Source organism: Aphelocoma coerulescens (genome assembly GCF_041296385.1).
Source record: "Aphelocoma coerulescens isolate FSJ_1873_10779 chromosome Z unlocalized genomic scaffold, UR_Acoe_1.0 ChrZ, whole genome shotgun sequence".
NCBI classification, from domain to species: domain Eukaryota; kingdom Metazoa; phylum Chordata; class Aves; order Passeriformes; family Corvidae; genus Aphelocoma; species Aphelocoma coerulescens.
This window is the reverse complement of record NW_027184085.1, coordinates 25,482,092-25,495,274: the sequence shown is the minus strand read 5'-3', so window position 1 is coordinate 25,495,274 and position 13,183 is coordinate 25,482,092. Positions and strand designations below refer to the sequence as shown.

Below are 13,183 nucleotides of genomic sequence, written 5' to 3'. Positions count from 1 at the left end.
TTTATGCATGGGATAAGATTGTCACATGCTTGCTGTGTTAAAGCTTGACTATGAAAGAGCATTTAAAATCCACCAGAATGATAATACAATGCATGCAAATACTGTAAAATTTAAACTGTGCATTACTTAAAATTCAGTCTGAGGCTTGAAATGCTGTAAGGAATATATGTTTATAGATTTGTTACGTATAAAATAGCTTGCTTGCTGCTGTTAAAGTTCAATAACTGTTCTGTAAGTGGTATCTGACATAATTCATACTGTGACAGTATTTCATGTTCTGCTTCTAATAATGATAGTTTCTGTAAGTATTCCAGATCCATGTTTCTTTTGTATTTAATGGAATACAGGTCACGCTTCCTAACTACAGTTAGCAAAAAAGTCAGATTCTGGAGGTGATGCCTAATGGGATTGTGCTAGTAAAAACTGTGTGCAACAAGTGTTTTTTTAAGTGTTCAAAATTATGTTGCAGATCATCTTATCAGTGTGACTTATTCCATCAGATACTGTCATCTAGTTTTGACTTAACTGAATAAAAGTAATAGAGTTATCTAAGTTTTGCTTTCCAACTTGGTAGGTGCACCTCTCTTCGAAACATAAGAGACAATGAGGAAAAGGATTCAGCATTCCGTGGGATATGTACCATGATTACAGTCAACCCCAGTGGAGTAGTCCAAGTAAGATACATTAATAGATGCTAATTTTTCTTTACTCATGTGAAATTTAGTGAAAGATGTATGTGGAGTATGAAAAACTTTGCCTTGAAGTGATTCCCTGCAGTACATGATATAGCTTTATTCTGAAGTCAAGGAGCCGAAAATGTTAATATTGTGAATATGTATCATGATGCTTCAGTAATTGTCATCTAAAAAGGCTAGAAGTATTATTAAAATCAGTTTTTGTCTTTTACTGGCAATGAATATGTAAATAATGAACTTTGATTAAAATAACTGTATTTTGATACTTCTGTCAGGTTGTGGTCAGGATCTGTATGCAAATATAAGGTAAAAGCTGACATTCTGAAACCTATTTTCCAGATGTAACCTAGGCTTTTAAAACAGGTAACAGAATAAAACCAGTAACCACCCCTTCATTCTTAAAACTCGGGTAGGGAAGATTCTGTTTCAACTTTAGATAAGTTGTTCAAATAGTCAGTGTGACAAGGAACATGCCTCTGTTAAAAATAAATGGTACAACTGAAGAATAGAATATGACTTGATCTTTAATCTCCACACCTCTAAAGTAAAACTGTATCAATGTAGTATTGTCTACGAGGAAAACAAAACTGATTTTTCCCTCTTCTCTGCCTGGAAGTGTTCTTCCTGAAACACAAGAATCAAGCGTTTGCCTTGGTTTGAAATTTTCAGTTCATTTCATTTATGCCTCATTCTGTACTTCACATTTCAGTCTTTTACTGTCTGTTCATTCATGTAGTTTACAGAGAGGGGTTAAATAAAAACCCATTTCATTAACTCGTCTCTCCTCTCTAGTCATCATCCTCAATTCATACTGAAATTATGTGCATTAGCAACATATATTAAAGACTGGTGTTCTATTGGTGTAGGAGGACATAATGCATGACAGCAGATGAACAAAGTGTGGGGATTTTGAGGTGGCTTAGTTTCGAACCTATATGATAAATGTTCTCTGTGTCCCAGAAAAAAACTACTTAAATAAAACAGCTTTTCTCCCCTAACTAGAAGTGTGTGGGAGATGCATTTGTTGCTTATGACTAAAATGAGTAGATCTTGCATTTGTATGTGTACTGAAAGAATTAAAGTAATACTAGTGTGGTGTAGAGGGGAGAGTTGGGGTTGGCTTCGCTGTGGTTTAAGACACTCAGCAATTTCTCTTCCTGAACATTTAGGCAATGCAATAATTTACCATTGTCTGAATTAAGCAGAAAATAAATACATAAAAGCAAAAGGAGTTGTGCATTGGGATCGAAGACTATCCACAGTTCACGGAATGAACAGCAAGCATTGTTTTCAGATGTATAAATTGAGGTTTCTAACCTATATGATTGTTTAATCTTATAGGACTTTATTTTTTTTTGTGATGCTGTTGCATCATGGATTAGCCCAAAAGATGATCTTCGAGACATGTTCTGTAAGGTAAGGTTGCTAAGATAACAGTATATTCTAATGGTGGTTGTTTTACATCCTCTGGTTTCTTTTTTTTTGTTTCACTGCTAGCACTTACTGTGTTTGTGGTCATGGAGGTTTCTCTGCGCTCTGTGGTCATGCAAGGTCGTAAATAGTCAGACAAAGCAACTGAAAATCTTGACTTTTTTTTAACCTGTATCTTCTTAGATGCATTTGGATTATTTCAAACTTTTTAAAATGGTTGAAAAGTTCACTTGAGATAGTTTTTAAAGGGCTAATCATCCTCAAACAGCTTTTCATAATGTCCAGCCTAATATGTTTTGCCTGCATTTGGAAGAACAGTGGAGTTTATACTACATGTAAGACTGGTTTTTTCAGAAAATGAGTTGTGTAGGGTTCAAGACTACTTTTTGCCACAGAGATGGCTACTTTATTTTGGAGAAATATATACGTTTCAAATTGAAGATATCCAAGTGGTATCTTATTTGTTTCTCTAACTCCTGCTGAAGATAATGGCTTGTGTAATCCTCCTCAGAATCCCTCTTGGTTGAGCTAGATTCAAGAAACTAGCATACAGTGATACCCAAGAATACATCCCTAGAAAAAGTGTCAATAGAATTTAAACAAAAGGACTGTTTGCCTTGTATTAAGTAAGTAAAACACAAAAAAAGCCCCACCCAGAATGTGATACATTGTATTTTGGCACTAGTATCTTAAATTTTAAAAAATTGAGAGAGAGAGAGAAAAAAAAAAAAAAGTGGTTCACCTCACAAGTTCTATAGTGAAATCCCAATTTTTAGAAAGTTCTATGTTAAAAGCAAAGTTCATGATATTCTTAAAGCAAAAATGGAGCATATTCTTAAGGACCTATTAAAATCATAGGTTGGTATTGTGACTTTTTCTTCAGTTAGTGACATGTGTGAGCATCAAACCAGAAGCTAAAACTTTTCTATCCCATCTTTAAGAGCAAAGACAGAAATCTCACTGTCCTAGTTAGTCTCTCAGATAACCAGTCCCCTTCCAAGGAACATTAGATCTAGAAAATGTACAGCTATGAGTATTCTAACATCAGCAGAACAAAACAGTAATTACAGCTTAAAAGGAGGTCCTGGATAGAGTCTGTCATGATTGCCCAAAGCAGTCTCAGTGCATGTTTTTGCACCAGTCCTTCAGCAAGTTAAACTCCTCTTTTTCAGATTCTTTGCAAGTTACCCATTTAGGAGACAATGCATTCAAACTAAGCAGAGTGGTTCTGGTCACTTGGCATAAGGACATCCTTGCTTTTTTAAGCAAGCAATTTTAAAGTGTTTTTGTGGGTTTTGCCTTGCAGGAAAGGAAACAAAGCTTTCTTCAGTGATAGCATGCAGGGTTTTTAGACTACTTCTTCATGAATACATGATTACTGTAGTCCAGTTAGATGTTTTTCCAACAGTAATTTTGACTTTAAGGAACAAGGGAGAGAAACTGGATTTATCCAGTTTTTGTTTTGTTTTGTTTTATTCTTTAGTACTAGAACTGGGAGTGAAAACACTTTCCAAGAGCATGAATAGATGAGCTGCCAGTGTTAAAATCTGACTCAACCTTTTGTCATATCTGGGCATTCTTAGATTTTCAGTAGTTTCTTAGCACCTGGTTAATGTGACTCTTTGGGTTTAGGAAAGAGCCTGCTTGTGGGAAGGGAGAAAAGCAGTAAGTTAACTGGTTGCATGTAATGTCACTTCCACTACATCTGTTTAAAAAGAGCTCTGCTTGACAGTCTTGTGTGGAACGTGAACTTGTTACCATGAGCTTTAATTTTGACATTGCCTTTTATTTGAGGATGTGTTCCGGACACACTTCCACAATTCAGTTATACTGAATGTAAAAAAGGAAAACAAAACTTCAGACTTTCTTGGTATAGTTTTCCGTGACGAACAGTAATTTTGTCTGGTTTTGTCCTTTCTAATATTTTGCATTTACTTGCTGTTTTAAGTTTTGTACTAAGTTTTTTTCTGATAGTATAATTTCATTTTCAGTTAGTTTATTGCATCAGAAGGTCCAGACTGAAACCTGTAGATTCTTGATTTTCCTCTTTTACTGTCTTTTGATTGCCATTGACTGTGGATCCCTGTTCTTTCAAAACAAAAAATATTTTAAGAGCTTCATTTTTAGTTGTCTTACAGATTCCATGCAAAAAACAGAGCTCTAAAAGATTTTACATATATGCTAGGAATTGACAAAAGCTGGCTGCAGTTTTACCTCAACTTGCCACAACATACTTCCCATTTACTAAAAAACAAATGTGAACACAGTAGTCTTAACATATATGAGCTGTGTCAATTGATAAAATGGATGGATGGATGGATGGATGGATGGATGGATGGATGGATGGATGGATGGATGGATGGATGGATGGATGAAAAATGAATTGAAACACTTATAAATAGAGATTCTGAAATGGCTTAACCCTAGGTTTTAAGTTACCTATTAAAATACATACAAATAGGAATACACACACTAGTTTCCATGGGTAGCTGTATTCTTTATGTCACCTTTGCAGAAACGCTTTAAGAAAGACCTTGCTGTATCTACTTCCTTTGCTTCTTTGTAGCATTTCACTATGAAGTTGGAGAATTCAGTTGCCAGATGTACAACTCAGCAGTTTGTGGCTTACTGCATATGAGGCTAGTAAATAATGTACCCTCTGTTTTTTGCTTATTTTGACTTTCCCCTTCTCATTTGTAGATTCTTCATGGATTTAAAAATCAAGTTGGGGATGAGAATTGGAGGCGTTTCTCTGACCAGTTTCCTCTTCCCTTAAAAGAGCGCCTTGCAGCTTACTATGGAGTTTAACCTCATGCACTGTAGCTGCAGTCCCATCATTAGAGGTAAGCACATGAGTATTGCTTGCTAAACAGAGCTTGGATGTCCTTCCTGTTTGCATCATATAAAACATAATTAATTCATTGGTCTAGAATTGCTGATCTACACTGGAGGAGGTATCTTTCCCTCCTGTATGAAGGGAAGAAATAAGGGATGATAGTATACTTAAATGATGGTGGCTATAGCAAAAGCGTTTGTCTGATTTTTTTGTTGTTACAGAGAGAGAAAGAAAGAAAGAAAAACTGAGTCTATGATACACACATTAGTTTATCAAGAAAGTTGGAAGTGTAGATATAACAAAGTGCTGGTTCAAGTTTAATAAGCAAAGTGATGAATATGATCCTCAAGTCATCATACTAAAGACACAGGCTACCTTATATGTTATGAATTAATAGATGGCAGATGTGGTCTAAGCAGGAATACTCTTTTAGGATAAGAAAGCAGGTTTGTTAACACACTAGCTATGAGAAGTCTAATATACTCCTAACTACATACTGAATAAAGAATGCTATGCAAATATGTAACTACAGTAACTGTAAGGCTTTATATTTGGGGGTAGCTGATGTGTTTATTATTGCCGTGTTCCGTTTTGTGCGTCAATTCAGAAGTGTTTGACAGTTCTGTGTGGAGAATGATTCAGCTTCAAAAAGGAACAGTGGAAGTCCATTCCAGAGTAGCTCTATTATTATTATACCACCTTGCTTTATATGCTACCTGTGTACACTGTATAAAGCAAATTTCCCATGTGTGATACTGGGAAGAGATTATTATATTTGCCAAAAAAGAGAATGAATTAAGTTTGTTCATTTAGTCTTTATACAAATTTTATACTTCTAGTAGAATTTTTGTACTGAAATTATGAGAGTGAATCATGCAGTTCTGTTTAGTGTTGGAATGGACAACTATTTAAAAGTCAGCCCAAGATTTTTTCGAAGTCAGTGGCATAAAAAATCCTATTTGCATTACATGTTAGATCAGAACAATGGATTAAAAATAAACTAATTTCAAACAGCTACATACTTATCAATGAGGGCATTTTAGTTCTGACATAAGGGTGTTTTCTCCTCCTGATGAAAAGGAAACCAGTGATAAAATCTGCCATTATTGTTGGTTTCAACTGCAGAGAAACTATGGCTATCTTGTTTAATCCACCTGAAAGGGAAGCTGCTGGGTCAGTTGCAGATATGTTTACTATTCTTTCTCAATGTCATAACTACCTCATAATTTTGTGCTAAAAATGGAAAAACTGGTTAGAATATATAGGGCTGCTTTAATCTTAAATCTAAGTTCAGCACAGTAGTGGAATTGTCAATGTAGCTTCAAAGCATATATTGTTTCATGAATAATAATTTATCTGATACAAACAGGCTGCTTTCTTAACAGACTTAAAGGGAACATTAGGCATAAATCCATTTTTAAGTTAAAGGTTGGCACTTAACTGCTTGAAAAAAGGCTCTTTGTTTATGCACCTGTCAAATGTTCAAGGTAAGATTTAATTATACCTTTGTCTTTTCCTTTTACAGGTCCTTCAGTCTGGGAGACTATGAGGGAGCCTCTGCACCCAGGGAAAATGTTACCCTTTACTGGGGGGAAGGGTAAACCAGTAGGGAATACAGTACAATCCCAACCCTACTGGGAGGGGCGGGAGGGAGGTGTTGCCGTCACTGTATTAAGTCGATGTTGGGAAATGTTTTAACATCTGGAGCCTTTGTGGGTGGAAATCTGTCTCCTATTACACCTCTGCACTGGATGTGAAGAAGAAAAAAAAAAAAGAATCTAGTCACAAAACAGCACATTCTGGAATATTGTGGGGATTTGTACCAAAATAAGAAACCATATAATTGAACCATAGGGATACGTAAAGAGGAATAATATTTTGCGCACAATAAAGGAAACCTAAGAATGGGGGTCACAAACAGTAAAAGGCTTTCTTTTTGTTTTCTGTTTTTTTAAGTAAGGGTTTTCTACATTATTTCATCCTGCTTGATGGGATTCCTAGGTATTTGCATGTTAATGAAGAACCACACAAACGAAGTTAGTACCGTTAAAATGCAGCTTGTGTCTGTATTAGGAACAGGCACTTGCAGTGTACAGTATAGAAACCCCATCATAAAGTAATAAAGTTAACTTGGGCAAAATGAAGCAACCTGCAAGCTGCCAAATAAGTCACTCCTTTCATTTTTGGGGTAAGAAGAGGGACACTGCAAAGAAAAGATTGACATCTTAATTTTTACGTTAAGAAAAACAACCAAGGTAGTGGATATGATTTTATTATCGTACTTTGTTAGTTTTAATTTCTAGAGTAAGGCATTATTCTTAACTTGCAGTTTAAGGTTCAGGCATGCGTTCTGGCTCATAGTGATCAGAAGTAATTTTAATTAGTGGGAAAGTAGCATGCTTGCATCACATAGAGTGAAATTGGTATACATTTACCTATGTTGCGCCAGTTTTGTGTTGCAGTTTACCAATTCAATATAGCCCTGCATTTAAAATTCCTTTTTAAGATTCAGTGGAATTTATTTTTATTAAGAATATAGATATAAAGTACTGTAGTTAACAATTAGGCCTTGAAATACCTTTCTAGGATCTGTTAAGAGTAAGATTGATATTGTATTGTGTGTAACCTGCACAATGTGGAAAGCTGATATAGCTGTGCAAAATATTTGCCTCTGTGCTGTCAGTGTGATGTGCTTTCTGCATGGTTATATACTAGTGATTTTATCAGAATCTCTAAAATGAATTACATGGTAAGACCCGTTAAAGGCTGCATAAATGTTAGTTGGCACGTTAAGACAATTGTAGAAGTTGATGACAAGATTGCTATATTTGTGTTTATTCCCACTCAACGTATTACCTTCTACGCTTTCTTTTTGTTCAAAGCATGATCTTAAAGAGATGTTTAAGTTAATGGATGTAATGCAGGGTATCTACACTGTATTGGCGCATGTTGGTGGCCCTTTGTGATGTAGTTAAATGCACAAGGGTGCAAGTTTAAAGCTACAGAGTGACAGTTGGTTTGGATCCTCTTCATTTCATTTGTTTAGCTTTTCTGTTGTGTTTTTTTTCTCTACTTACATGTATTCCTGTGAATAAATCCTTGTTAAGTTAACCCTTTACTTTTCCTTCCATGTGTATTTTCTTATGTACTGTGAATGTGAAATCCTAACTGGTACACTTGATCTTGTGTCCATCTGAAAGTGGCAAGTCTTTAATAGTTTAGATTGCCTAAAGAGTATCCCATGATGATAAAGGAAAATGGAGAGATTTTTAACTCTGCTGGTCAGAGGTGAAGCCACACCTTTCCATTTTTCAAGTGCTGCATTATTAATCTGCAAAACAAAATTAAGCCATAACAGCCTTTTTGTAGATTTAGTTTCTCACCTTTGCATTGCAGAATGGATACTGGATAACAGTTTCTGGTTTAGTTGGTGTTTTCTGGTTTGGTGGTTTTTTTGATTTCTTTTTTGTTATTGTTTTTTGTTTGTTTGTTTTTTCATTTTTTGTTTTGGGTATTTTTGGGGATTTTGGGGATTTTTTTGGATTGGGTTTTTTGTTTTTTTGTTTTTTTTTTTAGTTGGGGCGTTTTTAAGAACTTGCTCTTCTTTGCATGGTTCTATTTTTTGACTGTTGAATGATTTAGCCATTGCACTGAAGTTTGAGCTGTGTGAGTGTGAGCTTACAAATGCTGTTTAAAAAGTTTAGACAGTTTTTTTTCAATGCATGATCACATGCATGTTTTATGTTCCTCCCCCTTTTTTTTGGCTTTGCAAATTTTAATGGATTATGCCTGAAGCATAGTTTGGTCATAAACTGTATGAAATACATTTGATAGTGCCAGTACATAGTATTTATTCAATTTGATCGATATTGCATATGATAACTTGCTTTCAAGTTACATACTTTGATAGCAAACAAAAAATTCCTTCTCAACTAATAACTGATATAAATTACTAAAAGTCAATAAAAAACCTTTAATTTTGAAAGGGAACACCCCTGCCCAACATTTAGCAAGGTGGAATATTATTTTGGACCCAAACTTGCTTTAATATTGAGTGCATTTGAACATTAAGGGAGAGTTTCAGAGAAATGACATTAAAAAGTTTGTAGAATAGAAAACCTACCCAAATAATATAGTAGCATAACAACTAAAATGTCAGTTTAACTAAACTTCTTAAATTTCAGAAAGCCCCTTTAACCAAATAAAACCACTCCGCCTCACCTTGGATTAGCTTAGGATGCCACTTTTGTACATATTTGTTTTAATAGATATTTGTACAGGTGTGAACTGATCTGGTATGACAGCAAGGAAAATAATTTAAAAGGTCAGGAATAAACAAAATAGTCTTCTGTATCAGTAAATTCTCTCATGGTGTATTTTAAAGCAAATAAACCACATTCCTAATGCATAATATAGTGCAGAGATTTGCAGAAGCCTTTTAGGGTGTAATTTGAGGTAAGAGAAGTTCTGAAACAGCATTAATATTTAAAACTGAATTATTGCATCATGGGATATATAAAAAGCATCTTAATTCTTGTGGTAGTCTTGACAGTTCTTGAATGTTGACTGAATGTTTATACTGCTAGAATTGTGAGTTTGTCTTTGTTACATTCCAGTGTTTCTGCCTCTCGGCATGCTAAAAGCACGGCTTACTTCATTTGCTCCTTACACACTGAAAAAGTGCTGTTAGTGTGCTAAACTACAGAAATAGCCGCTGCTACGTAATGGTGTAGATTTTCTACTTGAATAATTTTGTTGTAGGAACCTCAGGAGGTCAGTGTTTACTGTTTTTATATATGCCTTTTCCCTGTTTTGAGTTTCCCTTTTTGAAGGATTCTGAGAGTGAACAAAAGCTGCTGATCAACCTAAGTTGGTAACAGAAAGTGTATTTAAAATCCTTATAAATGCATCTTTTTGGCAGTTCAAAATTGCTGTTAAATTAGTCTTAAGTGAAGTTCAATATGAAATTTTTTTCATAACACAGGCAGGAAACAGCTCATTTCATTTTGGAAACAGATTAGACTAGTTCATTAATTTAACCAGTGCAAGCAAAAATAGTAAATTTTGTATTTTTTTTCCAAAGCTTGATTATTTTCTAAATCAGTGAATATGTATATATTTAAATTGTAAGAAGCTAATTCTTGTGCTTTAGTTCACTGCTTCTTGAAGCTTGTACTCAGAAGATCACTTTTTGAAGAATAGGTTAAAATTTTTAATCGTTATAATTTTTAAAAGTTATGAAGTAGCATAAATTTTGTAACTAATAATACTGACACACACTGTGATTTTTTTTTTTTTAGGACTTTTATGTTAGCATCAGTCTTAATTACTTAAACTGCATATATTGTATAATAGTGAAATGTATATTTTAAAATTTCAAGTGGCTTTCCTCAAGCAAAACTCATTGCTATGTAGAAATATTCAAATACTAGCTTTATCTCAGGTGAATACTCTTGTACCCTTTTTGTTCAGAACACATGCTAATAAAAATGTGTTGTAATTTTATTGGTTATGTATTTCATTTAGGCAGCTCCTCTTGTCTTAAACTCACTCTAAATTAATCTTCTGCTGTGGGACAATAATGAATTTTGTTTCACCTATATTATTCATATTGAATGTATTAACAGATAAGATGCAAAAACATTCTTCCCTTAAGGAGAATGCATCCATATTCAAACAACTCAAATATTTCTTTAAAAATGCTTTAAATGCAAAATTAAATTGGAAATCTTTTGTTTCAGATTTTTAAAGGAAAGACGTTGTAACTTAACACTAACTGCTTCCAGACTGTCTCTTTCATGAGGATGATAGATACATAAAGCTTTTATATAGGGTCTAAAGAGTGACTTTTTGTCTTAGATAAAGGATAAGCTCTGCAGTGAAATGGCAAAACATCCTGCAGTTAATATCAGATAGATGCTGATGTAGTTTGCACACGTATTTGTTACGATCTCACATAACCTCACCTTAAATAAATAAAGCTTGTTCATTAGCTATGTATTTCACTCACCTATGCATTCTCCAGGGTGACTTGCATCCATCAGTCTTCTATGTATTCTCCAGCAGAAACTCCATTTTGTCTGCCACTGATGCTTGCTCTTTGCACTTAACGGTTGGAGCAAGCCAGTTTTAGTTTATCGTTTTAAAAGGGGAACTGAGGCAAGTACTCTTCTTGCTTGCCTTGTATATTCTGCTAAAATACTGATACTCACTTGAATGTACTTACATGAGGGAAGTTCGAAATGGCTCTACAGGATGAATATCTGTGTGGTGTTACAGTATGCTTTAAGTAAGCCAAATCCACATCTCAAAGAATTCAGCACTTACAGTATAGTATCATTTTTCTATAAACTTGTTCTGTTGTGCTACTTTGCTTTAGCTCTCTATTTCCTTATTTCAGGTGAGCAACAAAATTAAGAAGGCTTGGGTGTTTTTTGTGAGGACAGCAATGAGAATAAAAAGATTGGTATAAGGAGGTTTATTTGGCTGTTGAAATCTGCAGTGTAGTATCTTTTTCATGGAAAGAGATAGTGATGTTGTACATTGACTTAGTGATACTAGACACTTCTAAAATTTTAAATTGGATGAAATACACAAAATAGTTTTAAATGAAAGGTGACTGAATCTTTCTGCTGACAACTTAGGTTGTATAAGTTTTGCTTGAAAGCTTTAAATCTTATGTTTCTGTATCTGCCACAATGTCGGAATGTTTCCTTCAAACATATCCTCCTGCAACCTCTCAAACTGTACTAAATTGAGTGATACTTCTTGAAGTCTGCCTATGTGCTAACAGAACTTCATTTTAAATAGAATATGGTTTTAATTTTTGATAAGCTGCTGAATTTTAAGGAGTTTCTGGGGCCACCAAATATTTTGGATCATGCAGAGAATATATATTGTACTGTAGTAATTTTGTATTTACATTTGTATGATGTGACATAATAGATGTGAATGTTAATCACTGCTTGACTATGTTAATAAAGTTGTTTAAATATAGATGTTGCATTCCAATTTTTGACGGGCGATTAAAATTTTTTGTTCAATTTATTTTTTGCCTGACACAATAGTGCACTCTTCTGATTCACACATGTAAGTACTAGAGTCTCTGAAATAAGGATTTTCATTTTATCAGAAAGAGAATGGTCTTTGGATAAGTTAATTGTTAGTTTAGTTTAGATACTTCATGCTCCTTGAGGGCAGATCAATGTAGGAAAAAAGTTTAGGTGGATTGAAATTAAAACTTGCTGGGTGATAACTGGTAGCTACTTTGCTGCTGAGAAATGTTACAGTAACTTTGTTTCTTGAAACACATTATACTTGCTAAGTCTGTCCAAATGGGAAAGGAGAGAAAAATTTTGTTCTTATTCCCTGGGCTATCAATAATGTGAAAAATTAAACAAGGAGTAAACTAGAAATAAATTAAAATTATTCAAGACCTGGAACCAAAATTTGCAGTAGTCTTAGTCTAATTTTATCTAGCTTTCATGGGATGATGGTAATACAAACTATTTAAAGAAGTGTCCTTACAGAACTTTAGAAACAGGAGTCTCTAAAATGAAAAAATGAAACGAGTTTCTTTCAATCCACTCATATTGGTTTGAACATTTTATGTTCAGTCCCAATCTTTAGCAGTTGGTCAATAGGATGTAGACAACTTAGACCGTATGTCTAGCACAGATTGCTTATTGACTGAACATTTTATTGAACTTAGTCATTACACTGTATAAGCAATCTGTGCTAGACATATGTCATGGTGTAAGTTGTATGCTGTTGACCAACTGTTAAATATAGCAATAAAATGCATAGATATAAATACTTACTATAATGAAATTTCTAGTAGAAACTAATTGCTCCATACTTGGCTGAAATTCTGCGTAATGAAGGACTTTGATTTCCAGAAACAAGAGAAGGCCATGGAACAGCAGTGTAGAGACAAGCTGATTAGCAGAGATACCAGTTCCAGGTGGCTGAACACATCACTGGCTGTGTGGGAGGGGATTGGGGAAGTTGTGTTTTCTTTCAAATAGCCATTCCCACTCACCTTATGTTCTCACAGCATACTGCTGTCAGTAGTTTTGTTAAAGTCTCCTACTATCAGCTCAAAGCCTGATTTTAAGCTGTGGCCTCTAATTTTGAGTCGGAGGTTAATTACTACCCGTATTTAAAAACATTAAAAGGTTGAAGTACATTTTGAGTAAGTGAAGTGAATGTTACTTCAAAG

General features: G+C 34.4%; 1 protein-coding gene across 2 annotated transcripts in view; it reads left to right on the top strand.

Moving 5' to 3' along the window:
- TNPO1 (transportin 1) overlaps positions 1-11,958 on the top strand; it is a 75,405-nt gene extending 63,447 nt beyond the window's left edge. For both annotated transcript variants that reach the window (XM_069000853.1, XM_069000854.1), the window contains 4 exons: positions 575-674; positions 2,037-2,111; positions 4,827-4,969; positions 6,488-11,958. In XM_069000853.1, the coding sequence (XP_068856954.1) occupies positions 575-674; positions 2,037-2,111; positions 4,827-4,934 (283 nt within the window). In that variant the 3' untranslated portion in view covers positions 4,935-4,969; positions 6,488-11,958. The remainder of the gene's footprint in view (positions 1-574; positions 675-2,036; positions 2,112-4,826; positions 4,970-6,487) is intronic.
- The last annotated feature ends 1,225 nt before the right edge of the window (positions 11,959-13,183 follow it).